This window comes from Didymosphaeria variabile (genome assembly GCF_027946475.1).
Source record: "Didymosphaeria variabile strain IMI 356815 chromosome Unknown scaffold_5, whole genome shotgun sequence".
Lineage (NCBI taxonomy): Eukaryota > Fungi > Ascomycota > Dothideomycetes > Pleosporales > Didymosphaeriaceae > Didymosphaeria > Didymosphaeria variabile.
The window spans coordinates 4,551,222-4,578,961 of NW_026611624.1; the positions used below are offsets into that span (position 1 = coordinate 4,551,222).

At 50.5% G+C, this 27,740-nt stretch overlaps 7 protein-coding genes across 7 annotated transcripts; 5 read left to right on the plus strand and 2 right to left on the minus strand.

Moving 5' to 3' along the window:
* Positions 1-9,505: 9,505 nt before the first annotated feature.
* Positions 9,506-10,135, plus strand: N0V89_007926 (uncharacterized protein; the record flags this gene model as incomplete). The annotated part of the gene is made up of 1 exon (XM_056216686.1): positions 9,506-10,135. One exon carries the CDS (start codon positions 9,506-9,508, stop codon positions 10,133-10,135), a length of 630 nt encoding a protein of 209 aa, XP_056070933.1.
* A 195-nt stretch (positions 10,136-10,330) lies between these two features.
* On the minus strand, positions 10,331-11,020 carry N0V89_007927 (uncharacterized protein; the record flags this gene model as incomplete). Its single annotated transcript, XM_056216687.1, has 1 exon — positions 10,331-11,020. The coding sequence occupies one exon, from the start codon at positions 11,018-11,020 to the stop codon at positions 10,331-10,333; it is 690 nt and encodes a 229-aa protein (XP_056070934.1).
* Positions 11,021-12,644: 1,624 nt separating this feature from the next.
* Positions 12,645-13,727, plus strand: N0V89_007928 (uncharacterized protein; the record flags this gene model as incomplete). The annotated part of the gene is made up of 2 exons (XM_056216688.1): positions 12,645-12,706; positions 12,770-13,727. 2 exons carry the CDS (start codon positions 12,645-12,647, stop codon positions 13,725-13,727), a joined length of 1,020 nt encoding a protein of 339 aa, XP_056070935.1.
* Positions 13,728-14,389: 662 nt separating this feature from the next.
* Positions 14,390-15,625, minus strand: CLP1 (Cleavage polyadenylation factor subunit clp1; the record flags this gene model as incomplete). The annotated part of the gene is made up of 2 exons (XM_056216689.1): positions 14,390-15,514; positions 15,617-15,625. The coding sequence occupies 2 exons, from the start codon at positions 15,623-15,625 to the stop codon at positions 14,390-14,392; spliced, it is 1,134 nt and encodes a 377-aa protein (XP_056070936.1).
* Positions 15,626-16,114: 489 nt separating this feature from the next.
* Positions 16,115-17,856, plus strand: N0V89_007930 (uncharacterized protein; the record flags this gene model as incomplete). The annotated part of the gene is made up of 3 exons (XM_056216690.1): positions 16,115-16,281; positions 16,329-17,695; positions 17,747-17,856. The coding sequence occupies 3 exons, from the start codon at positions 16,115-16,117 to the stop codon at positions 17,854-17,856; spliced, it is 1,644 nt and encodes a 547-aa protein (XP_056070937.1).
* Positions 17,857-21,525: 3,669 nt separating this feature from the next.
* N0V89_007931 (uncharacterized protein) lies at positions 21,526-22,194 on the plus strand (the record flags this gene model as incomplete). Its single annotated transcript, XM_056216691.1, has 1 exon — positions 21,526-22,194. The coding sequence occupies one exon, from the start codon at positions 21,526-21,528 to the stop codon at positions 22,192-22,194; it is 669 nt and encodes a 222-aa protein (XP_056070938.1).
* Positions 22,195-22,458: 264 nt separating this feature from the next.
* N0V89_007932 (uncharacterized protein) lies at positions 22,459-23,831 on the plus strand (the record flags this gene model as incomplete). The annotated part of the gene is made up of 2 exons (XM_056216692.1): positions 22,459-22,946; positions 23,171-23,831. The coding sequence occupies 2 exons, from the start codon at positions 22,459-22,461 to the stop codon at positions 23,829-23,831; spliced, it is 1,149 nt and encodes a 382-aa protein (XP_056070939.1).
* Positions 23,832-27,740: the final 3,909 nt, after the last annotated feature.

Here is a 27,740-nt window from a genome sequence, read left to right on the forward strand (position 1 = left end):
CGCGAACGTAGAGAGGGCGAGGTCGGTTTGGAGGGGATGGGATGGTGTGGGTGTAGTGCTGTGTACGGATATTGTTTGAGCGAAGAGAAAAGGTGCAACTCTTAAAGGTGAGTGAGTGTATGCTTACGTGGGTGATAGTGGTGAAATCAAGTGCTTATGGCTCCCAAATGTGTCGCGTGATAGACTTCATAGGTCGGGCTCTCCGCGTCTCAACAATGCAGCTTCTTTACCGAAGCTTGGGTATTTAATGGTAGGTAAGTCTGTCGAAAGAATAGCCGATGCTGTCCTGGATAATGGACCGCATTGGTTTGTTGATGTTCTTAGTATAGGCAAGGTATGGGCGTTGTATACCTTCTACATGCACGAAAGTCCGCGTTGATACATTCGAGGATGAGGATTGTGTAAGGTGGCACCCACCTGAGAAGTGTGGACTATAGGCGGCGCATAATATTAGGAACATCATGTAAAGAGAGAAGACCGAGTATATTGAAACTTTTCAAACGAGGCAGAGTGACCTGGATTGAAGTACCATTAAAGTTTTTGAGGACTTGTCATGCAGGCTTACGAACTGATTGGCTTTTTTAGAAAGGCTGAAAGTGTAAACTGAATAAAAGTCTATAATGGGCTTTTCCTTCGTATGCCTAACAAACCACGAATCACGCTGTTTGAACTCCATATTTATAGTGGCCAGATATTAATATGCCTATCCAGTGAACATCGAAGGAAGATAACACTTCACAAATCATGTCTGTCGTCTGGTCTTGCGCAGGAATGATATCCTGGCTCAATGACCGGATTAGGCAACCTGGTTGTGCGTCTATGGACCAGAGCATTGACCGGTTTCACCTTTTGGGGTCCAACGTTTGAAACATTGCGCACTTCCTACCAATCGGCTTGCACTCTTCCTTCTGTCAGTCGCCCTTTCATTCCAGCTCAGCCTCGTTCACGATACTCCCACCATGATGTGCCTTCAGGCAGTGAGCTCTTATAATTGGGACACGAGAGCTATTTAGCCAATATGTTGCTTACTGCATGAGGATATCGGCTACTAGCTACAAAACCCTTCTCTACCGTGCCTGGGTGTGCAGGTGATGCTCAAACTCGAAAAGCGGCCGTGGTAGTTGCGGAATCGCTGTAAGTAAATCCTGCACAATCTTTGACTTGGTTTTCTATTATCAGATGCAGATTGATCTGTGCTGCATGGGATTTTATGGCTGTGTCGCGTAAGCCTAACCTAAACTAGGCTAGCCTACCCCCAGGCGTAGATATAATGTTCCAGGTGCAGTGTGTGGCCTCATCATATTCCTCGGCTGGAACACCTCGCTCGCAACATGTCAACTACCACTTTGGATCAAATCCCGCGAGAGCTGCGCAACATGATCTGGTTCGAGGCTGCTGCTGTTCAATGGCAACTGGCAAGTATCCATCTCCTTCCCCTCCATTGTTCATCGCATCGAGAGATTCGCTGACTTTAAAACAGTGAGTCAGACTGCTAGCTCTGCATACAATTGCATTGACTAGAATTGTACTAAACTTATCCTTCTTTTGTACTCTAGCATTGCTGAGGATTTGCATCATTTCGATAGAAGACCCGGGTTGGTGACACCAAAGGAACGTCGATGGATATCATGGCAGGAACGCCAGAAAAAAGCCCTCGCCGGCTACAATACTCCAGAACCTGGAATGTTTGTAGAGCCTCTCCGAGTGTATGTCCACCAGAGACCCTCGGGCGAGCTGCGTATCTGCGTCAACGAGCTTGGAGGGCTTGTCAATCGCTTCCCTATGGCAGCGGCTTGTGCCGAAGCGCGCGCAAATGCTATGGCCTACTGTGTCGAACAGGTCAAGCTTATCCATATATGTTATGTGTTTGATCCATATGACGAAGAAATTATACCAGGCGAGATCCCCAAGCCAGGACTCTTGATCCAGGAGCCTATTGTGCAGCCGAAAGCAGTCACGGTTAGCATCGGAGATTTGGTACCAGATGATGATGGTAAGGTAGCAGATCACGACAACTTTAATTCTGCAGAGCATCTTGTCGAAGTTGTCCGTCGCGTATTTGGCGCCGGCGTCGAGCGTATCGTCTTGAAAATATGGTGCCAATCGCACAAGGACTTCGGAGACATGTATTGGCCTCACACTGCACAAACACCGCGAGCTGATCTATTGTATGGTAGATCCCTTACTTACTATTTTGACCGCTGACTTGCACACAGCGAGATACCCTGGATTACCGAGCAGGATCAAGATCCAGACTTTGTTTTCATGACGCCTGACCGGACCATGCACGTAGGAGAACAACGGGATTCCCTTCCGTTGCACGATAGGGAACAACTCGCCTATCATCTTCTGAAGGTCCAAGAGCTCCTGGATGCAGCGAAGGAAGAGTTACCGCGACTTCGTGGTATCGAGCTTGACCTGCGTACAATCACTTGGGATTTTTCAGGTCCAACCCGCATCAAAGCGACTATCAAAGATGGTGCGTTGTGGGTTTTCTGGAGCGAGGTCAAGATTGGCGGGCACCATGACTTCGTCTGCGCTCCTGATCGTTTTCGCTCCTGACCTTCCACGTGCGCCCAGAGGGACGAATAGCGAACACAGCAGGAGACCCATCGAAGCATTTCCATAAAGCAGATCGAGATAATCAAGGTGGCTGGCTGCAGTGTTCGAAGGATTCGCAAGATAGCCTCCAACCTAAAACTGTTTGGCAAGACGATAATATGGTATGTACATAAATTGTCCACCTTTCGATCACGGCAGTTTCTTTACGTATATAGATCTTGAAGCGACATTCGAACCGGCTTCAGGTGTACAGGCTGATCGTGTGGAAAAGCTACAGCAAATCGAGTGCATCGCTGTGTAACTGTCCGTGATCTCGGGAATCCCTAGACCCCCCTGATCTCTGCATCGCACATGGCTCGTCGTCTAGCCCGATCTCGATCGTGGCCTTACTTTTCCTTGAAGATAACATCTTTCTTGCCATTCTCGAAATCGTATTGTATCCTCCAGAGAGCGGTGCCCCACCATTGACGTGCTTGTAAAAAACTTTCAGCGCTGGAAGGTTCGCACATGTTGTTCCAACGCAGATCTCTAGAGCCGTCAAGATCCACACGTACCAAGCATACCATGGCACATCGTATGTATTGGTAAATATGTAAGAAATGAAGTAGCTTCGGACAGCAGAGATGACCACGACTGCATAGCCAGAGGCGAAACAGGTATACAAAGCTATCTTCTCTTTGAAGGAAATATGGAGATTCCAACAAAGGATCGCCGGAAGGGTCGTTGCGATCAGATCCTGAATCGTACTAATTATGCCTGCTGAGAGTAGGTGTGCATGTTCATCATAGCATCTGTATGTAAGCCCGCCCAAGACTTTAGACCTATCGAGCTGATCCCAGAACGCCGAAAGGGGGCGGCAGGAGAAAAAGATCGCAAACAGATATCCGACAGTGAACAGCGCCACTGAGACGAGGCTGATCACTGTCGCGTTTCTGAAGATGTTGGAAATGGTCTTGAAGGCCATGCGCCTGTAAAAGAGGAGAACGGACATCTTGACGATACCGCTGCTGATCACGTACAGAAGCTCGAGTGCCCAAGTTATCTTGCGTTGCGATATGTATTCCGACGGCTTGCAGTCCCAAATATGGCGATTGAATAGTGTCTCGTTTGCTGACATATATTAGTATTCCACTGCTGGCAATTTAGTCCAGCTTACGTACCAAATGCAACGCCAATGATTATGCCGATCGTGGGGACAAGAGATACCAGCATAAGCCAGTCGTCCAACCCAGCCTTACGCTGGAGAATAGCCCGAGCCCAAATTCTTGCAAGTGTAGTGCCAATGGTGAGAAGAGCGAGTACAGACATGAGGCCTGCGGTTATATGGCTATGCTTGACAGGGTCCTCGAAGTTTGGCTTCGGCCATGTTTCGATTACTGTAAGCGGGGGATGAATTCCTCCTGGCATAACTGATGAGATTTTGAGGCTTGTCAATAGATGTAGGGAATTATGAGCGTTGTGAGTGGAAGTATGATATTAAGACGGAAGTACAACCATCTGAAAGGTTATAATTGCGGGGATTATAGGCCTTCTAGCTGTGCTTCAGCCACACCTCCTCCGCTGGTAGCGCTTGCGCAAGTGGCTTCCCCAACACCTGTCACAGCTGCAGGGCACTTCCACTTGGGTGTATCGGGAATGAACTGTGTATCATAAAGTTTAACGAGTTATCATGACAGTGCCTGCCGGGGAATGGGTGGTTTGGCGACTTTACGTAAACTACAGATCTTCGTGAACTCAACTAACAGGACTACCTTTTCAGTTGCCTTCACGATCCTGGATCTGCCATTCCACTCACCATCTGCTTTTCAATGTCATGCAGGTAATCTATTGATTGCGCCCTCAGTGCTAGTAAGCAGCCTTTTCGTGCGCCACGGTTGCATCCGAGGCATCACCAATGAACAAACCCAAAAGCAATCACAGCTATACTGGCGGATTTTGCCTAAGCGCACATGATAGAGAGCGAAAGAGGCAACTGGTCTTGCATGACTTTGTAAAGCTAGTCGTGAGTGTTCTAACTACTATGGTCCTTTGAAGAGATTCATCCGATGAGATCTTCGCCTTCTCCTACTTTTCTTGTACGAGTGATCATCGTTTCGTTTCAACATTCGAGACGTACGTCTGGACTTGCGCTCGGTGTACCAAGGCTCGAGTACCCTTCAAAGATGGGCTAACCTCTCTAAGCGACCTGTCCGCGGCAGATGATCTACAGCCACCCGCCGATCATATGGGCCTTACAGAACTAGGTCGGTCAAGCCACAGGTTTCGCTCCGCATCATGCATGGGCCTCGCTGAAAGAAGCAGTGGCCGAGTTTAAAAGGAAAGGAGTCGTTCCCACCTTTACGATATTTGGAATGACCTTACCTGAAAATGAAATAATCCTACCAATTGACTTAGCATCCACTACTACACCGACCTATTGCGCTACCTCAATTATCGGGTAATTCTATTCAAGCAAAGAATTGCGTAGAAATCGACTCTTCTGTCGCTTGCTTCACACTAGAATTAGCGTGAACCAAAACATCAGCCGGTTAGGCTAAATTCGCAAACGTGGAAAGGCACGTAAGAAATAACTGGATGCCTCCTAGGGGGAGAATCAATAGTTTGCAGCCATAAACTGCACCTGATAGCACTACTTGATCTATCAAGATATGTTAATTCAGAGTGAACACCAAAACATGACCGACTAGTAGATCCTAGGACGGTCATGATTGATACGGACGCGTCTCAATACAAACCTAAATGGGCTTTAGCAAGAATAGAACAGTAGAACTCTCACCTACACGATAGCTACTGTAGCCAAATCGATTTGGTCCTCCAATATCACGACACCAATGTGCACCACAGCTCGTTTCACATTTCTCTCGCCTAGCATAACCACAACTAGTTTACCCTACCCCTCCTTACATTTAAGGTTTGTGTAGCATGCCACCATTCGGGGTTGCGGCCCGAAGCGTTCTGGTTACCGACAACACCCACAATTCAAGAAACATACCCATACATAACCGGAAAGAGAAAAACACATTCGACTCAGGGCAGGTAGAATGTGGACGTAGATCAGTGAAAGCTCCGGTGACCCAGAGCTGGACAGTGTAAAATTTGCAGATCAAAGCCAATCAAGAAATAGAAATCTGATTACTCGTTGGGTACATGCAGTGGACATGCTTTATCATCAGAGTATGTATACCATAGTCCAGCACACTGCGAGGAATGAGTCATGAAACGAAGACAAGACCATGCAGATGATGCATCGACATATGCTAGTTGAATTTTGCATGTCTCCGTGTCGCATGTTCATTCTACACTGTTCCTCCGCCACTATACTCTCCAAAGTGTAAAGCCTGTTTCTTACCCATTGATCAGCACCTTGCGCGACCTTTTCGACAATTCAGTCGGATCGCGCGGACGCACGCAGCACTACCTCGCAAATCGCGGGGTAACCAAACCTGAGGACTTAAACCTCGTTGCCAAAGCAAATTGCTCTGCAAACTTGGCTGTTTGGATACAATTGGGCCTCGTTCACGGCCGCGATGCACAGCGCTTTTCATGTCGGTAGAGGAACGCACCTCCTTCGTCACCACAGTGTCGTAGTGCGCATGACTCCACACTCACACCGTCTGCCTTCTCTGCTGATCGATCTCGAATGCAATTTCCCAGTCTAAAGTAAATCTCAGTGAAGATCATTAAAGCTGCATAAGAGCGCTGTCGACGAAAAGACAATATCAACCACAACAGCAAGTGACAAGACAACAATATCATGTGCACAAAAACGAATTGAATTAACTACTACGGAACTCCTTCGCCTTTCGACACAGTGGCGTGCTGTATCTTGACAGCCGTGATTACGGACCAGCTCATCACGATCTGCGATGCTCAAGCAGCAGCAGACGCTGGAAGCTCCAAATATTTGGATTACATCGAGTGACTTACGAGCTATTGTGAGACTGTTTGACGCTTGGAAAAGGGTAGTACGTCAGTCGAAGTTCAATGTAGCGTGGGCGCTGGCGTATAATGCATTTGCGCTGAGTCTGGCGCTGGGGGCGTGGAAACCTTTGGTGTTGGCATTGTCACCGAGTGGTGCGGGATGATATGACGGGTGATTGTGCCAGTGTGCTGGAGACGAGTTTCTGGCTGAGGTGGAGCTCAGACAACGAGAGGTCAGAGTCTTCAGTAGGCAGAGGCATCGTCAATTCCGCAGAGTGAGAAGGGAACATGGTATCGTGATATGATGTTGGGAACTCAGACATGCAAGTTATGATTTAGGTCTATATCCCCATAAACACACACTCCACACGTTCCTCGCATTATCATGCCCATGTTCGAGTACTCCAACCCCCTAATGGACGCGGGAATACACCGTCACCTGCCTCGGAGTCACCGTCACGGTGAACGGCTCAACAGCTGTCGATGTAACGGCCTATTTCTCGTTAGAACCTTGCTGTCATCAAGTTCAAGAATGATACTTACCACTGTAGCGTTGTACCTCGTAACTATCGAAGTGGTGTTGCTGGGCACAGGTGGCAGTGCCGAGCTGATAATGCAGCTGCACGCAGGTGTAACGTACACGCTCGACCAGATGTAGGATAGGTCGGCGAAGTGGGGTGGGAAGGGCACGTCGCGCTTTTCTAGAGCGTGTGCGGGTGGTACAGGTCGTAAAAGGGGCCGATGCATGACAGGTGCAGCTGGCGGAGGCAGAGCTGACACGGGTGGTACTAGTGCGGTTGGCACAGCTGGTGGAAGGAGATTCTGTATACCTGGCCGCGATACATTGAGAAAACCTGGTGGAGGTGCATTCGGAAAAGCGGGTGGTGGTATAGATGGTATAGATGGTGGTGCTAAATTTGGGACATCGAGCAGACCTGGGAGATTTGGTAGATTTGGTGGGAGCGGTAGATCCAGAGCACTGGGTGGGACAGGTGGACTAGGCGGAATAGGCAGGCTTGATAGATTTGCTACAACTGGTAGACGTGGCAAGCTTTGAACCGGTAGAGAGGGTGGGATGGGCACACTGACGACTATCGCTGGCGTGGCAACCGGTGCTGGAGTAATAACAGGCAGAGCGAGCGCAGCTACTGGAGCGACAGCCTGAGGAGCTACTGCGGTGGCGTTGCTGTACGGATACCTCACCCTTGTGCAACCGGTAGGTAGATCGACCTGACAGTTGCGGTCAAACCATTGGCTTCCACCCGCGGTCGCATTGAACAAATTAGTGGCATTGGGGCCAATTGCGACGTTGAAGATGCCGCAAGGGTTGCCGATTCTTCCATCCCAGCGGTAAGCCTTGCAAGCAGGACGCTGGAGGCATGCTTGGTGACATTCTTCGGCACTGCCAATGCCATCGTCCAACACTGACTCGTCTTCACCCTGTGCAATTGGACTGATGGTGCTGCTATCCCAACCGCACTCCATCCCGGATGATGGCAGAGGGCACCATACTGTCAAGCTTGGACGGCTTCATATAATAAGTCAAATGGACTCAATGTAGTGACGGTGTTAACTTACCTCAAATCGGTCTCTGTGACTAGCGGTTCATAGTACTCGACGCTAGTGGATGTTGAGATAACCGTTGAATTGACTCTGAACGTGACCACATCTGTCTGCCGAAGGTAATCTGAGCACCATTGCGAGGGAGTGAATGTAGGCGTAGCTTCCGCTGGTCTGATAATAGAGTGAGGAAAGCCTTCAAAGAGATACCAACCTCGCAATACTCACGGGTTTAGAATACGGCTGATTGTTGATGATAAGATCGTATTTGTACTGCATTCCGGACCCTTAGTCCAAGAACTTCGAAAGCAGTCTGAGCAAGAGTGAAAGGGATCGAAGGCCTGGCGTAGCTCTAATAGCTCAGCATTCGTGAACTGCAGCAAAGGCAGCAGTGAGAGGAGGAAGCTGTAAGAAGACATAATCATGAACTGTGGACCTTGTGAAGTCCACACTGGTCAATTTTCGTTCCTGCGCTACTGTGCTTGACCTTTTATCCCATAGCTCGATCTTGAGAAACATCTTTTGGGAAGTGGCTATTCTAGTGGTGTGGGTATTGACAGGTGGCACGAGCTGACATTCCTCGGCCCCGTGGTGATCGCAAGGTACACATAAGTTATGGGTCCATGATGATTAGCTTCGCTGCCCTGGCCAGGCTTTTCAATACTCCCATCGCCCACTCCAAGAGCTATGGGCAGTCGCTGGACAACTCGTGGAGACTACTGGCCACAGGGATGAGGAATGCGAGATGTGTAACAAGATATTACAATTTGACACAAACGCATGTGCCGCAGGGTCATAGATTGCGTATTGGCATGCAGTTTGTGCGCCTGCCCGTTGCACGTGCACAGCGTTGATTCGAGGCGGCTAACTCTCAGCATGAAGCTTGAATGGATCTCCTTTCTTTGCGCGTAAGTCGCGAAATACATCTCGCACCGTGCAGTCTTGCGAACGTGTATGTTGCGGTGGGATTCGCGTTTGGCAGGCGGAGCTCGATCAACGGAACCCCATTGTTCTCTTTCGGCACTTCATCACGTACTGTTAGGCGACGTTTGTGGGAATAGCTGTGATACGACTTGTCGGTGTTTTGTTGAGTTGTGATGCCCAGGATAGAACCATGGATCGCGAAGGGCGGGTACCGAGAGCGCAGTCTCGATCCATCGTCATCTAGTGTTAAGCGATTAATTGAACATTGCATCACTTAAAATGGAGCGCCTTCTCGCCTTCTAGTCTTACTACTGTCTTTGATCGTTGTTGGAATTGTGAGGGATCGTGAATGTCTCAGGAGGGGCCCGGAGAGGTGGGGTCCATGCGCTATGACGCAGAAGCGAGGGAAGCCACATGAAAGCTCCCGAACTTTTGCTACTCGACTTCATGAACACGATAAAAACTCACAATGCAAACAGCAAAACTAGACAATTAGTCGCTCCCCATCTTCGCTAGCCTCCTATAGACGATAGCAGCAATGTTCGGCGTCATCGTCTCGGGCAGACCGGTCCTCACCGACGCGCAAGCCGTCTCCGACACCCAATTCGCTTTTCAGGTCCCCTCGGTACCTTCGTTCTCGCACATTGTAGTCTTCCTCCTCCCGGGGACGACGTTGCCAGATGGCATGGCGGCTGCAGTATACGCGCAATTACCCAACACGACAGAGTTCAAGCTCCTAGGCGCGATCGCAAACGAGAAACCGAGCGCCATTTTCAAGGTCAATAACAAAGCGGGCGGACCTGCTGGCGGCGGCGTGGGCGATGACGATGCCATGATCGACGGAGCAGCCCCAATGAACGGCGCTGCTGTGCCTCCGCTGGCTTTAGGCATCTCGGTGGAGCCTGCGATGCAGGTGGCCGCCAATCTGGAGCAGAAAAAGGTCCAGGACGCTGCGAATGCTGGCGCAGGCAATGCGTTAGTCCTCCGACAGAACCCGGTCACGACGAAAGTTTTGGCGCAGCGCATTATCAAAAACTGCTACGACTTCCTCACGAGCTGGGGAAGTGGGGATACGGTACCGTTGAAGGCTTTCCAAGCTTGGTGGACGAAGTTCGAAAACAAGATTGAGCATGATCCAAGCTTCTTGGAGAGGAGCGACGGTGGATAGTCGGTCACGCTTACGACCTTCGCGAATACATCTTTGAGGAAGATACGCATCCTTGTCGACGGTCAAAGAGGGAAGATTATAAAGAGCATGGTTTGCGTAGAGCATCGGTAAACAAGCCGCCGGAAAGGAATCTTCGACAACTTCTCCTATCCCGTCCCCGTATCGCCATCTTGGACCAGACGCCAATCCACCGTCTCAAAATTCCTTGTTGACGCCTTTCCAATCCGGGTCTTCCAGATACGCCCTCAACAACCCTCCAGGCCACGACGCACTCGGCGCCTTCTCCGGCTTCTGGACCGCCTGCAGCGCAACCGCATCGCCCAAGACCTTCTCAATATCTAACCTGGGATACGTCTCATCCAATTTCGCCTTGAACTCAACTACACTGTCAATACCCTCGACATCCTTCCAATCCCCTATACTGAACTCAACGTGAAGCGCCCTCCTCATAAGCGTAGGCAGCTCGCCCATCCGCTCAGCAATCCCTTTAGATGTGTGCAGTGCAATCGTGTACCACACCTGCTGCTTATCCTCCTCGCTTACGCCGAACTGGGAAAGGTGCGCTACGGCCGCGTCAGCGCCTTCAACTTCGAAACGTTGGGGGCCGTTGTAGGTCTCTGTAGTGCCAATGTCGTGGAAAAGGCAGGCGACGAAGAGCTGGTCATGCTTGGCGGGGTTGGTGTGGTAAATGGATTTCTTGAATGCTGCGAGCATCTTGGTGTAGATGTAGAGGCGGATGCTGTGGTTTAAGATGGATGGGTGGAGGAGGGAGGCGGCGTGCGCGTAGGCTGCCTGGCTGATCTCGGTGGTGGGGATTATGGACGAAATGCTGGGTGGGGGAGCGGCGGAGGCATGAAGGGATGTGATGGTTTCGGGTGGACACATCCTGTAGCGTGTGAGACACAAATTAGAGGAATAAATGACTTTGAATGATGATTTGTTGCTGAACATCAATCGTGCGCGCCTGGATGTTATATGCCCAGGTGCCCAGGTGTACTTGAGTGCACGTGACCACGCCTTAAAGTCGGTTGACAAAGCAGAAAATGGTAGGATTCTAGAAGATATGGCAACACACGCCTTATGATCTAAATTTACTTAGACAACGGTACGCATGCATCTCCACGTTTGAGCAGGAGTTTGCACGCTGAAATGTAATCAACTTATCCGTTCAATCTCCTTACGGACTCAACCTCTCAACCACCCACCCATCCCCTCCTTCCTATACCTCAACCGATCATGCAACCTACTCTCCCTCCCCTGCCAAAACTCAACCATCTCCGGAACAACCCTAATCCCGCCCCAAAAATCCGGCACAGGAATTTTATCCTTACCATCGAACCTCTTCTCCACCTCTTCGACCCTTTTCTCCAATTCCTCCCGTCCGTCTAGCACCTGACTCTGCGGGCTCGCCCACGCCCCAATCCTACTCCCCCTTATCCTCGTATCATAATAAACCTGACTTTCCTCCGACGTAAGCCGTTCCACGCGCCCTTCGACACGAACCTGGCGCTCCATCTCGCGCCACCAGAACGTCAGCGCCGCTTGCGGATTGCTCTTCACATCCTTACTCTTTCTTGAGGTCTCCCAATTCGAGTAGATCACGAACCCGCGGTCGTCCAGCTCTTTCATGAAGACGATGCGCGCGGAGGGCTTTCCATCTGGTAAGGAGGCAGTGGCTAGGGTGACGGTCTCGGGTTGATACACTTTTGCGTCGAGTGCTTCTTGGAACCAGGCGTGGAATTGGGCGGTGGGAGAGGGGTGCAGGTCTGATTTGTCGAGGGCGCCGGCTTGGTATTGGACGGCGTGGCCGGGGTCTGTGGAGCCGCCTGTTGGGGCGAAGATGCGCTTCGACGGAGGGGCGGAGGTGCTGGCGGAGTGGAGCATCTTGAATGGTAGAGGGCGAGAGAAGAATGGTGAGCTGTAAAAGTGTAGTGTAGAAGTGCTTGTTGCTAGGCGGAATGAGTCAAGCAAGCGTTTAGTGCGGCGCGTTAGCATGAGTGGAGTGCATGCAGATGGGATAGATCCTGCAGGTGACTATCAAGACCCATGGAAAGATTATCGTGACATGGCTGTGTATATGAAGAGCAAGGAATTTTCTATAAAGATCTCAGTGAACAAGGTGGGGTGATGTCATGGATGTTAGCGCGTATCCACGGCTCGAGGATGCTCATGGCTAAAGTATATATCTCACGAAGCTGTGCGCTTTTAGAAAGTAAAATGCGTTTGGAACGTGCTAATGAGTACCTAGAGAAGCTCTCATGCGTCTACAAGCAGCAGATGAGAGGCGACCACACCATGTACACGTTGTGCATGTGAGTCAGCGAGCAGCTAGTCCAGGGTTCTCCCTTACTCGGGTGCCTGTTGCGACCCTGAAACGCGGGGTTCGTCAGCTTCCAAGCTTACAGCTTCACGACAGCTGAGCTTATGCGCCAGCATCTCCTCTACATTCCCACACCGTTGTACTATAATACAGAATCTCTATCCCCACAAGACTCACAAGCACACAATCATGACCAAGAAACCTTTCGACCCCTCCAGCCTCCAAGCCTTCGGCAACGCCGCGGCGGGCCAGTAAGCACCCCTCATGCTGCGCATACATCTTATACCTAGGTACCAAGGAATAATAGTACTTAGTGACGGCGTCCTATCCGACCCAACCGGCGCCGTTGTCGTCAAACCATGTACCCAAGCCGAAATATCATTCTACGAATCCATCGCAGCCTCACATCCCGACCTCGCCCAGCACCTCCCCACCTTCATGGGTACTCTCTCCCTCTCCGCCAACCAACCCTCATCCACCGCCGAAGAGTCCGACACAATCACCACGGCAGACGGCGCAGTCGAGCGACTACACGGAAAGAAGCTAGACACGGAATTACACATCGTGCTGGGGAACATCACGCACGGCTTCAAGAAGCCTAACGTTCTAGACCTCAAGCTCGGCGCGCAACTATGGGACGACGCCGCGAAGCCCGAGAAGCGCGCGCGGCTGGATAAAGTGAGTGCCGAGACGACGAGTGGGAGTCTAGGATTCAGGATTGCGGGGATGAGGGTGTACAAGGGGGTGCCTGCGCCTGAGGTACCAGAAGACCTGAAGGAGTACGCCGAGGCGGATAAAGAGGGGGGATACTGGGTGTACAATAAGATGTACGGGCGCAAGTTCGCGGAGGATATTAATGATGGGTTTGAGAGCTATATCCATGGGCAGGGGAAGGAGGGGAAGGAGCTTGAGCGGGCGAGAGAGGTGCTGGCTTTTTTCTTGGGCGAGGTCAAGGATATTACACAGGTGTTTGAAAGTAAGGAGAGTAGGATGTATTCCGCGAGTATACTGCTTGTGTACGAGGGCGATGTGGAGGAGTATGCGAAGACGAAGGCGAAGCTGAGGAGTGCGCCGCCGGTGGAGGAGGAGGGAGACGAGGAGGATCTGCCGCAGTTGGCGGCGGTGAAGATGATTGATTTTGCGCACGCGACGTGGACGCCTGGAGAGGGGCCAGATGAGAACGCGCTGAAGGGGATGAGGAGCACGACAACCATATTGAAAGAATTGCTAGATAAGACGGAGAAAGACCTCGACGCTGCTGAGGCTGCGTGAGCCAGTCTTTTAGGCCTCTCTTCTGTTGGCAGCGCGTTGGATCGTTTTTCGTTTTTCATTTCGTCTCATCTGAGTTGCTTCCTAGAACGCTAGATACCCTCTAGTACGAGTACATGCCCTTGCCACACATCAACCACGTTTCTCCAAGTTCCCTTCTTGTTCCGTGTTTTCCGCCGTGCCTCCTCTCCCCTCTAGCCAACCAAACTCGGCACATCCTCCGGCCACCTCCCCAACACCACCGCAGTCTGCGGCACCTGTCCCGGCTGCGGACTAAGCAGCTTGACCTTCCTCTTTGCCTCGTCCACCTCCGCAACATACATGTACCCCCTAACACTCGCATCCCGTATCGCCCCGTGCCCATCCGTTGCTCCCGCCGTGGTGATCGCAAGCAACTTATTCACAATGTCACCACTGGGCGCCAGCCTCTCGTATATCGACTCGCCGTTCGTGCCGCCATACGCATCGCCGCCGTCGTTGAAGTTTATACCCGTCCCTGTTGCCGCTCGGATCAGTCATTCCTCTTGCACATGCCAATAAAGACTTACCCTCAACGATTCTAAAAATGTTCAGCTCGTCGAAGCCTGCGGACTGTGAATGCGGTGCGAGTCCGGTTTCGCCCGTGCCGAAGAAGTAGGCTCGGATCTGCGCGTGGCGGAGGGCTTTCATGTATTCTTCTGTGCGGTCGACGCAGCCGCCGGACTTGTCGAGGCGGACGACGTGGACGGGATCGGTGAGCCCTTGGGTAGAGTATTTGCGGGAGAGGTCTGAGTAGAGGCGCTCGGAGCCGAGGACGAAGAGGACGTTGACTGTCGGTTGTTAGTGTTATGTTTTATGTTGTGTGAATGGGAGGATTGTAGGCGAATGGCCAGCCAGGGCAGGTTGTTGTAGGGAGGTGTAGGGATAACATCGCGACAGTGGACATCACACGCACCAGAAAACTCAGATATTATATGCTCTATGTTTTCGTATTGGCCCGCCTTCCCCTGTCCGATACCCCCGGGCGTATCAATGATAAAACCCGCCTGCTTGCTCGCCGGGTCCTCCTCCAGCCTGCTCGTCACCGCCAGCGCCATGCGCGTCACCAGCGGCCGGAACACCTTGCCCTCTTCCGCATCCCGCAGCCCGTAGTGGTACACGAGCGGCATCTTGACAGGCGTCGGACTAGGCCCTGATATCGGGCTGCTGCCCCATCCCTCTTCGATATCTATTATGGACGAGAAGACGGCGGCTGTGAGGGAACCCGGCACGGAGAGCATGCCCTGCCGCGGATCTAGATTGATGGCCATGGGCTGTCGGCCGCTCTTGACGGCATACGCGATGAGCGTCTTGACGAGCGACGTCTTCCCCGCGTTCTCTGGGCCAACAACGAGGACCCTAGGCCCGGCATCGCGCGTCTGCACAGCGCGCTCGCGCAGCGATTCGAGCGCGAAATGGGCATTCGCTGCGCCTATCATTTGCGTCTCCTCAGCCACGTACTCCGACTCGGCTTCACCGCCGACTTCGAGCTTGCAGCCATGCCATGTAAAGACAGCTCCTTTAGTGCCGGAGAATGTGTACGTTGAGGAGGGTGCGAGCTCGGTGCCGAAGTACTCTGCAGTGCCGGTGAGAAGCTTTATGGTGAGGGCGCGTGCGAAGGCGACCTCGAAGCGGTATTCGGTATTTGCGGAGAGTTCTTGTGTGCGGGTTGCGGAGGAGGATGGGACGTTGAGCGGTTCGGAGGGTTGGGCGCTCAGGTTGAGGCCAGGGAGGGCGAACATGTTGTCGATTTGGAGAGCTCTCAAAAGTTTCTTTGTCGTATGAAGGTTAGCTCTATACGCACAAACTTATGGGAGTAAGGTAAAGGTAGAGACCAGCAGCTCGTCTGACTACCAGTGGGCGAGTCAAAAGACAGTAGACATTGTACTCGGTATGACCTTATCTGTGTGCCTACGACGTGTGGAGTGATGCGCCCAGATCGGGTAAAGCCTGTGCGGTTAGTAGAGAGTGTAGATCCAGGGGAGCTGGGTCTTAGAGCAGTGTGTGTTGGTGAAAAGATTCAAAGCTGTAAGGTTGCGGAGAGCTACTGCAGGGTCGCGCTTGTCGATGCGCTAAACGCGCGCTTGAGGTGGGCGGGCCGCGGTTGGCAACAAGACACCTTGTCGATCCGCGATGACGGTATCTGGCCCGCTGTGGGCGCACTTCGAGACATCTCTTCCTTCGCGCTGCACGCATCCGTTCAATGCGCCAGTAGAGCAAAGCCAAGCATCTCCCGATAATGCTCCTTCCTCGCTGATCGTCGTTCCGCCCCTCCCAGTCCTACACAAACATTCTCCGTCAGCGTCTTACATGTACATCGTTTCCCGCGACTATTTGACATTTCCGAATCGAAGACGAGCGACCTACGCAGCATGAAGTCGCAAAATTATCGCCCGCACTTGGGTATATGGTCCCTGTATTTCTTATCGGCCAGCGCCGGTATCAGCGCCCAGATTCAGGAGCCACTCAGAGCACCAATTGACCCTCTAAAGTACAAGGCAGCGTGTCCGGACTACAAGAACTATGCTATGCGCCAGCAGTAAGCCTTCCAAACCACCGAGCAAGATTAAAAAATAATTCTTGTAGTCCACCATACAGCGAGGGCCCGCTTGAGCTCCCCTCCCAACGACCCTCCAAGTACTGCCGTACTTTCGAATCGCCGCTCGTCGAGAAGGTCATAGAAGACATGAATGAGAAGTTGATTGATAAGGACCTCGCAAAGATATTCGAAAACGCATTCCCAAATACGCTCGATACAACAGTACGGTGGCACGCTGATGGCACGGTCAAGCCCAAACCCAGCAGAAAGTCGTGGGACCCGGCTGCTTGGAAAGGCCCGCAGAGCTTCATAGTGACAGGAGACATCAACGCTGAATGGCTGCGAGATTCGACAAATCAGCTCGCCCAATACCAGTCGTTGGCAAAAAAGGATAAGGAGATCCACAAGCTGATTCTGGGCGCAATCAACACTCAGTCCGAATATGTCATTGGATCGCCATACTGCAATGCCTTCCAACCACCGCCTCCGAGCGGCCTAAATCCCACCCATCAAGGCGATGGCGATACAGTGCACCCAGTGTACGAACCTTCCTTTGTGTTCGAATGCAAGTACGAGCTCGACTCTCTGGCTCACTTTCTCTCTCTAGCAAACCAATTCTTCAACAACACCGGGTCCACTGAATTCGTGAACGCACGCTTCCTTCTCGCACTCGATACTCTTGTAGAGGTTCTGGAAGCCCAATCTCAGCCCACATTCGACGAGGACTCTGGTGTTTTCCACCGCAATGAGTACACCTTCCAGCGCCAGACCAACGCCGGAACCGAGACACTCAGTCTGGGCGGCGTTGGCAACCCTCTCGCCGGAGGCACTGGGCTCGTACGGAGCGCTTTCCGCCCTAGCGACGATGCCACTATCCTCGGCTTCTTTATACCCGCCAACGCTATGATCAGTGTAGAGCTCAAGCGCGCCGCTGTCCTCCTCCGCAAAGCAGGCAAAAAGGATTTGGCAAAGACCATGCAAGAATGGGGCCAAAAGATTGAAGACGGAGTCTGGGAGCACGGTGTGGTGCAGCACAAAACCTTCGGGCGCGTCTTCGCCTTCGAGGTAGATGGCTTTGGGTCGTCGATTCTGATGGATGATGCGAACTTGCCTTCGCTGCTGGCACTGCCTCTTCTCGGTTTTACGGACGCGAATAACGAAGTCTATAAGAACACAAGGAAGATGATCATGCAGAAGAAGGGTAATCCGTACTACCTCACTGGCGAAGATTTCACAGGCATCGGAGGACCGCATATCGGGTACCAACATGCATGGCCGATGAGCGTTCTCGTGCAGGCTATGACGAGCGAGAGCGACGACGAGATTATGAAGTGTCTAGGGAGCGTGAAGAACGTAAGCAGGAATGGATTGATTCACGAGAGTATCAACGTGAACAACTGGAGTGATTATACGAGTAAGAGTCATGCAGCAATCTGTCCAAGTGAAATTTGCTAACTTTGATCAGGGAGTTGGTTCGCGTGGGCGAATTCGGTCTTCGCGCAGACAATTCTGGATCTTGCGAAGCGGAAGCCTCATTTGCTTTTTGGAGAGGGCGCAGAGCCGTATACGTTGTAGACTGACAGAGCAATATTTTAAGATGATTGAAAGGGATTGATTGCTTCATTCTGAGTTCATTCAAGAATTAAGAATACGTTTTCCTCTATGCACTTGCGCCGGAAGGCTCTTTTGTACCTACCTCACGAGTCAAATTTGCCCTCTGACACGGCGGTACGGCGCGGAGCCTGCATGATTTGACTCCTTTTTGGCGCAGTGAAGAGGTCGGAACCACGTGGTGTCGAGTATGGTGCAGAATGGATAATCTGGACATGGGACGTCCGAACGTCTTGCATTTTTCTTGCCTGCGACATCATATAATCCACGTATTAAGTGACTTTATCAGCAGATCGAACACTTGGAAAGGTCGAAGAGTCGCGTAAGGTGCTAATTATTAGGCAAAAACCAGACTATAGACTTCGAAGAGAAAGTGGCGGAGGAACGTCGTCGAATCAATGCAAACCTGACGTTGAACGGTTTCGACTAGGTAAGTGCCGTTGTCTTGACCGGTTTTCCTGGTTTGGTGACCGCATGAGTGCTTCGCTAATCGCGAACGACCTATCATCGACTCACAGCCACAGAGCTTCCAAGCGGACATCATGATCTCAGCCGAGCTCAGCCTCGCAATACGCCTGCCTAACAAACATTTGATCTATCCTGCTTCGATGCTCAGACTCTTCTTTCTCTCTCCATGCAGTCCGATCTATACGACGTCCACATCCTAATTTTCTCATAACCGCTTCGCGCTTACCATATAGCTTCGCCGAAGGCTACGGACGTAAAGATGGATGCTTTCCAACATGACCCCCTGGATCATACGAAGTCTTCCCTACGACTGCTTTCGGTGCTTCCCGAACTATCGGCTGATGGATTGGCTCAGTGCATCATATATCATGGCATTATTGGCGAGGCGCAAGGAGCGGTCCTGCCATCGCTTGGACATGTCGACTACACCTGCTTGTCTTACGTCTGGGGAATGCTAGATTCGTCCTCCCTGTATTGGACCATCATCAATGGCAAAAAGATGGAAGTTCTTCGCAATCTGCACGACTTTCTCCACATCGCTCGCAAAAAGTACATTAATGATTTGATATGGATTGATGCCCTCTGCATTGATCAAGACAACCTTGAAGAACGAAATCATCAGGTTTCCGAGATGGGGAGCATTTATTCTGGCGCAAAAGAAGTCCTCGCATGGCTTGGAGCATGCGAAGTCAATCTGAATGCTCTTGATATCGTTCGAATCAGATTGCAGGCCCCAGGACCAGTTATAGCGCTCTATGAAGAGGAGTACAGGACTTCCGAGTTATGCCTTGCTCTTGATTCCTACTGGAGTCGGGCGTGGATTACCCAAGAGGTAGCTCTCGCACGTCGTGTACTGTTAGTTTTTGGCACGGCTGAACTCGACCTTTCTATGTTCGGCAAAGGACAGATCTTAGTTGTGGTCAAACAGCTGGACCTATGGGCAGACCGACATGGGCTTTCTACATCATCTCTTCTCAGGATCTGGGAATTGGCGACAAGTCAGCAAAGGAGAGAACGCGTTTCTAACGTGAACCTGAATTCCCGCGCCAATTCTCCCTTAATAGAAACAGAGGAAGCATGCTTGTTGACCATGCTATCTCAGTTTCGAAACAAGCAATGCATCAAACCGAGAGACCAGATTTACAGTCTCCGATCGCTGTGTGATGAGGGGTCACGGCTCATCATCGATTATAACATGCCATCGATCAGCCTTCTGCGCCACATTGTCCTCATATCAAAGCGATTGTTGTGTTTGTGTTCTGCAACAGCTTTGATCAAGGCTTTAGACATAGAAAGCCATCTGTGTACCGAGCTTTCCGATTCTATTCACCTCGAGTTTGTACGAGAAGGAACGGAAGCCTCATTCATCTGCTCTATGATGGACTGGGACCTAGATATGTACGGTAAAACGGTTTACGTCAATGCCAACTACAAGACCAACTACGAAACAAAAACAGGACTTTCAGGACCTGAAGTGGAAACTCTGAAAGAAAGTACAGCTCACCCGATCTCAAATTCGCAGAAATCAAGAGATACGGTCTACTTTGCGCGATTGTCCCTGAAGCATCTGCTGCGGACCACGACGGTTCTTGATCGATACCCAAACTTTTGTAACAGGAGGCCGGTGCGCTTTATAGACGTGGACGTCTCTCAAGATGTCACTAACCTTGCGACGGGGCTCCCGATCTTTTATTAGGATGCGACCGCAGCCAGTTTTGATATCTCCGAGCACAGTGGCTAAGCCCTCACTTACTCGACATGCTGAGAAGATACAGAAAATTGCATTACTTGGCTTTCTCGTGCTTGCTGCTACTCTTTCATACTTCTTATATTTGCTTCCTCTACGCTGGCCAAGGATATGTACTACAATTATCAATACAACGCAGACAATCATGACCGGTTCAAGAGACTGCATTCGAATCCTACACACCATCGAGAAACCCAGCTTCGTATTACAAGACCTGAACGTCACGGTGGAACAAACATCAAACATGGGTCAGCCTGGCTCGATCCTATCCACGGCGCATTCATGCATTACAGTCGAATAGAAGTCAAAACGTGGTTATCTCACTGAAGCTCACTTGAGACGAATTCGGGGTACTTATCTCATGCATTTGACTTCCGCAATGAAGATGAGCTCGAAAACTAGATTGTTTTTCGACGCTCGTGGTCCCGCAAGGATTCTCTTCGACCGCTGCATATTAAGCTCGCCAACACTGTGGGTGTACCTGATCGTCAAACCCAGAACGAATGTTGACCTTGGTCCCTATACTATTATCGAGCCACCCAATATCCACGAATCGTAAATGATGGAGCTAGTACTGCACCAGAACGTCACGGGCCGTAAGGGGCTTGCAGGGCTTGAGAAATATATCGCAAAAGACTTGCCCGTTATTGCGAAAGGTCTCATACTTTGTCGCCGATGTCTTGAGTTTGATAAGAGGGATGCGACATCGGAGGATGCGACAGCGATCACTCTTAGGGGAGGAATATCATGACCAGTTAGTTAGTCGTCCTCGGATGAAGATGTCATGATGGATGCAACCACTGGAGGTGAATGGGTGGGCGGTGAGCAACATTGGGAAAGGTTTCGAGTTTTATGATATTGCTGATGGTACACCCTTACTCTACTAAAATGGTGACGGTGGCAGCCATGATGCTTCATTTGTGGCATTATCTGGTGAAAATAGAGGAGAAATCAACGCGACAGCTTCTTCCTGCTTGCCATTATGATTACCTTTCGGAGTGGGAGGCGATCAAATTCGTTAATATCAATCAAAACGTCATTGAAAACCACAACGGCTTGCATCTTCTGTAATCTTCTGTGCCTCCAATGCAAGAAGTAGAAGGAAGTGAACCCTGCAGCCAATGTTACACGGCATGCCAGTGGGGTAATCTTACCGAGCCTCAGGTACATTCCGCCATCCACTACTAAGTCGACACGATGATATGCATGATGTATGCTGTCATCGTCGAATGCATGCGGTTTCATCAAGCAGCGCTGTGCCACACATTATACCTGCAAGAACATTCCCTTACTAGCAAGAGTTACTGTTGGGGTCGCCTGCTAAAAGTCTTATTCACTTCGGACCCTCTTCAACGGTAGAAGCACATCCCCATCTTTGTACTCACCGCCACCGCCGTCACCACCGCCGCCAGTTCACAATGGATACCTACAATGTTACCGACCAATATACACAGATGCTTAAGAGCCAGAAACAGACTTTGTTAAAGGCCAAAAAGCGCAAAGGCCAGCGACCCCACGATCGAGCGCCTAGAGAACAGATGTACCTCAAGTTCATGATGAGCCTCGTATCAATAAAACCAACCAAGCAAGGACGCAACATTCAATCATCATTCATCCCGCTATCATACCTGCCGTGTACTGCGCCTCTGGCCGAGTTGAAACGTATCGCGATTCGGGACCTACAGCTTGAGACGCACCACCGCGGGAAGTATCTCCCACTGCGAGTTATCACGCCACCTCATCGGATGACGGCGATAATGGTCTTGGCGGAAGATGACCTTGCGGACGTCATTATACTGCAATTGTACCAACAAGAAGCGGAGGACATCCGCGAGGCCAGTGACGCAGTCAACGTTGGGACGATCTTACTAGTCAAGGAGCCCTACTTCAAAGTGATGGCATCCGGGGAGTACGGATTACGCGTGGATCATTTGTCCGATGTTTCCCACGTTAGTAAGGACGATCCCAGGATACCTGCAACGTGGCGGCCACAGCTTCTCGAAGCAGAATGCTCAGCCCAGTTGCTGAAGACCAAGGGCAATACTGCCATGGGAGAAGGCAATTACTGGCAGGCAATTACGGAGTAAGCACTTCATATTTGTAGATGGCTCGTACTAAGCAGCCCGAATAGCTATTCGGATGCCCTTAGCCAGACCGTCGCAGCGAATGAAATCGAAATTATCAAAAGAAACAGATCCCTTGCTTTCCTGAAGACAAAGCAATACGATGCTGCACTCTCTGATACAGGTTTTCCTCACTTCGGCTCCGAGCCTAATGAGAAGGCCCTTTTTCGGGCAGCTGAGGCTCTGTACTTCGTCCGTCGGTATACGGATTGTTGCCAAGTACTTGAAATGCTTCGCTCCAAGTTTCCGGATAACAAACAAGCATTGATAGTATCTGAACGCGCTCAGCGTCGATGCTCAGAACAAGACAACGGCGACTACGATTTCAAGTTGTTGCAAGCGGAGGCAAAGAAGCTTCGGCCGCCACAACTAGACCACGCTACGTACATCGGGCCTGTTGAAATACGAAAGACGAAGACGAAAGGCCGTGGCTTGTTCTTGACCAAGGCAGTAAAGGCAGGAGATCTGCTCCTATGTGAAAAAGCGTTCGCTCACGCTTATGCACCTGAAAGTGATGATGGAAACTCGAAGATCACTTTACTAATGAATCCCGAAACGAATCAGGGGTTCATGGGTGGTCAGGCGGACCTTATCACGATGATCGCGCAGAAGCTCTTTCACAACCCATCTGTTGCTCCAACATTCACCACGCTCTATCATGGGAATTACGAAGGCGCGAGCACGCCAATGGTCGATGGAAAACCAATAGTGGACACGTAAGTGCTCATTCACAGGAAGCTGAAGATTTTCCTGTCCTAAAGATGATGTGTACTTACAGATTTCTGATCGAACGGATCATGTCTTTCAACGTTTTTGGTTGTCCTGTGTCCAGCTTGAATACCCATAGGGATATCCGGGCTAACGTTTCCAAAGAGACCACAGCTTACCATTCATGCGGTATATGGACCCAAGCGTCATATATTAACCACAGGTGTACCAGTAATGCCCGCCGCGCATTCATCGGCGATATGATGATCGTGCGCGCAACCCAAGATCTGGAAGCTGACACAGAAGTCACATTCTGGTACAAGATTCCAGTGGGTGACCACTCAGAGGACCCTCAGGAAGCGCACAAGAATTGGGAATTCGTCTGCGACTGTGCCATGTGCCAGGATGTCAAGAGGACCAAAACTGCTGTTATCCTAGAGAGAAGGAAATTATTGAAACAACTGGAGCACGCATTTGGTTCATCATACGGCATAAAAGCAGATCAGGTCGAGCGCCTGCTGAGAGCTTTAGATCACACATACACACGCCCTGCGATTGAGGTGCCTCGGCTCTTGCTCTGGGATCCTCAGTTGTTGCTAGCACGCGTCTACATCGCACAAAACAACATGAAGAAGGCGCTGGGATGTGTTGGCAAGGTTCTTTCCGCGCTCGGTTTCATCATAGACGGTGTGGATACTTCTTCTACGTACTTCAGAGTTGTCAGGTGGGGCTGTGTGATAGATCATCTGGTAGAAATATTTCTGCACGCACAGAATGCATTCAGAGCCATAGGAGCTGGGGAGGATTCAAAGAGGGCGAGGACATACGCAAAGTCTGCGTATAGCATCGTGGTCGGAGAGGACATATCATTTGAGTCGACCTACGGCAGTTAATAGTGTTAGTCTTTATTATGACTGGTTTGAAGGCTTACATTGTGGGATGACATGCTTGTGAAACCGTTTTCCAATATTGATTTCTAGGTGTTTGCTTCGGAAGCCCTCGCTAAAACAGAGTCAATTCAGTCTTTGCGAGTGAGACGCAACTTATGCGAACTTAGATGCGTGCAACACGAGTACCAGGGCAATCGCGCGTCAAGTTACGATCCGAATGGCACCCGGATACTGCGAAGTGACTAAATCTACTCGCTTCTTCGCTGTCATCCGTACTGTGCGCGTCGTGAATCGCAATCATGCTTTCCTTTCTACAAGCACGCAAACACTCGACTCATGTTTATCATATGATCCCGCTGCTAACAGGACATATATACCTTTTGGTTACTAACTACAACCAAGTAGCTACCATAGGTACCATGGGTACGTCATGCTTCTCCCGATACTTCTTAGCCCTCACCATCCGAATACCAGATAAAGGGTGGCCAGAGCAAGACGGACAGTCCATACACTGTACCTGAGGTTTCCATTAACATCGTTGAAACTCAAGACCAGCACAAGTTGACAGAAGGCGGACATGACGACGACTGCTACAATCACGTATATGACTAGAATAACAGAAAAAAATTAGTTCTGGCCACTTCTGGAGTAAGGTTAAGAGTGACATACTTACGGAGTGTTGTGCGCGCGCCGAGGGCGTTATCGTGACCACGGTTATGGTGATGGTCGGTTTGTGGAGCGTCCTTGCACGTATTAGCAAAGGCCAATTCGGTACATTCGTGGATGTGAACTTACATTATTTGAAGCCATGATATTCACGGATGTCTGGTGCCGTTTAGAAATTGAAATGCAAGGTCGATGAAGCGAGTGAGTGATTGCGAGGGCGTAGGGTACAACTATGAAGGGATATATATACGTGGTTTCCATGGTAAGCAAACTTGAGCTTGGTTTGATGGTCGCAGTGAAAACATTGCCCCCAAAACTCGACTATGTGAAACTCGGTTAGCAGTGAAAGCTATCACCTTTGTTTTATATTAACTCGGTGTGGTAACGGTCTTCACACATACTTCATAGACAATTACGCGTCGATCCGTATTGCCATTCAGTCAACACACACTAATCATGTTCTGCTGCAGCTCCCGCAACCGGAACGGGCCATACCATTCGCATCTGATGGGTTTTGATGTACCGTGGCCTAATCTGGGACATTAGGTTAACGAATTAACCAATGACCGTAAGCTGAAGACGACTGATATACATGGAAACATCGCTGTGGGAACAAGCGATTTCGTTTGCCTTCGTGACAACAGCAAAGTAAACATAGATAAATAACAGGGCTTCAAAATACAAGAACCATATTCAGGAGAAAGCGCCAGCGTACTCATAGTACCTAAGCTTGTCACCCCGTCAGCCCAACCCACCGATCTCGTTCGATTTCAGCCAAACGCTCCTCAATCTCTCTCATGCTAGCATCATTGTCATTCAGTCTTCTCCTCCCATTCAGGACTTTGTGTCCTAATTCGAATGCTTCATCAAGCCTCCCCATCCTCCAGTACGCCTCAGATGCATAAAACATCGAAGCCAAGGTGTCGCAATGCTGCGATCCCAATACCATTCCCCTCTTCATTACGACACTATGTAAAGTCTCAGCTGCTTCGGCATAACGTCTTTGTTCCAGATAGAGATATCCAAGGTTGTTCAAGATGTGCAGTGAGAGGTGATGATCTTCGCCTAGCTGCGCTACGTGCAACTGATATGTTTCCTTTGTGATTCTCTCCGCGCCAGCCATGTCTCCACTTGCGACATATATCTGTGCTAGATTCGCGCGACTTTGTATCGTATGCGGATGGTCTTCGCCAAGCACTGCCTTTCGGCCTGATAAGGCGCGTGTCATGACTTCGTATGCTTCGGTCCATCGGGAGAGGTGCTGAAGTGCGCATCCAATGTTCGCAAGCACCGAGAGTGTCTTTGGATTGGACAGGCCAAGTGTACCCTCCATGACGTTATAAATGTCATGGAAAGTGCCCAGAGCCTCTTGTGTACGACCTTGTCCGAGAATAGACAGGGCAAGGCCATGCTTTTCGTCCAGCAGCTTCGTGTCTTCATGTCCGTACATAGAGGTACAGATAGCTATTGCTCGTCGGTGGTAACCCTCGGCTTGGTCATGGTGACCTTGCGCTTGTAACGCTAAAGCTTTGCTTCTCAAGGCTCGTATCGTGAACGGTCGATGAGATTTTAGTAGGATCGTCTGTGATGAAAAAAGCTGTTCGACTTGGACTGCAAACATCGTGGGGCGGCCGAGGTAGTGGCTAAGCGTGGCGATACTTGATTCGCATAGGAAGGTTTCCATGCAGGATGGATGTGAGTGATCGGCGTTCGAAAGCCATCGTAATGCGTGTACTGCAAAGTGCAATGCACTTCTGTATTGTCCCATTATGCGGAAAAAATGCGACACGCGAAGTGCTAGAGGGGCAACGAAATCCCATGGAGATGATCCTGGCAAACTTGTCGTGCCAGCATGAGGAGAGTCTTCCGGGACAGGCCGATGATACTGGTAGCAGGTGATAGGCGACCTATCATGGTATGTGGACGTAGTAAGGTGAGAGCAATGGTAGTCGACACTCGCCCATTTTGGCGCATATTCTTCCAAGATGAAGAGAGCATGTGGCAAACAGAGCCCGCATTGTGCAAGCATCGAATACTGCTTTCCAGTTTCCGGAAATTTTTGTGATATAAGCTGTAGTGCACGAAGCGCGTATATTGAATAGATTTGGTGCTGTTGCAGGAAAGATCTGACACTCAGTCGGACCAATCTAGGGATAGTGATGGTTCCATCGATATCGTTTACCACAATCAAAGATGCCGCTCTCAGAAATGAGAGAGTCGTTATAAGCTCTGTGGCACTGTAGGTATCGTCAAACAAAGCGAGCGGAATTCGCGCGTTGCCAAAGCAAGCCATGACGGCAAGAATCTGTGCCGCATCTTCGTTCTGTTCATAGAGACTCCTCATCGATATCGTAGAGAATAGATGAGTATCTAAAAGTCCAAATGTATGAAAACCACTTGAATGCAATTGCGGAGGGAGATTGCAATCATTTTCTTCTTGTCGTCTGAGCACTTCGACATATTGACTGGCTGAAAGGCTGTAGATTCTCATGGACTCGGCAGCACGTATTATCGCCAAAGGGTGGCACTCCAGATGCCCAAGCAATGACTCGATGTCCTCGTCCCAGAGGGCTCTGTTGTCGAGGTGGAGTTTGAGCAGTTGGGTGGCTTCACCAAGAATCATGGGATCCAGAGGAAAAGTGAAGCGTTCATCTGCCAAGAGAACAGCAATATGCATATTACGCGTCGTGAAAAGTATGGACCCATTTCTGATTGGCAGTGACGCAAGCTGTCGTAAGACCGGATCTCCATTGGTTCCCGAGTGTATATCGTCGACGATCAACACCCATCGTCCGCCCCATACGGTGTCGAGCTTCACCAAAAGATCCTGTACCGTCATCGCTTGAGCATCAACATTGTCTGCGAGTTTTGCTCTAGGAAAGAGTCGGTCGTAGCTCCTCTGGACAGCAAATCGGTCACGTGCATTGATCCAAATAAAGAAGGTCTCCGGGTGCAGGTGGTTGAGGCGATACACGCACTCTTTGGCTGTCGCGGATTTTCTAAATTAGGTAGTCTTAGTACCAAACCAAATAATGTCCGAGGGTTGCTTATGGTCTAAGCGTTGATCCTGGGATGACTGACCCAGCACCTCTGACACCAAAAAGGCATGCGCGGTTGCCCGGAGCGACGAGTGCCCGGGATATCAAGTCCAAGGTCGAATCCCTTCCAATAAATGTTGACCGTGGTGGGAGGTTTACCAGCATCGCGGGCGGATCGGGCGTTCCTCGGAGGGTCGTGGGTGATATC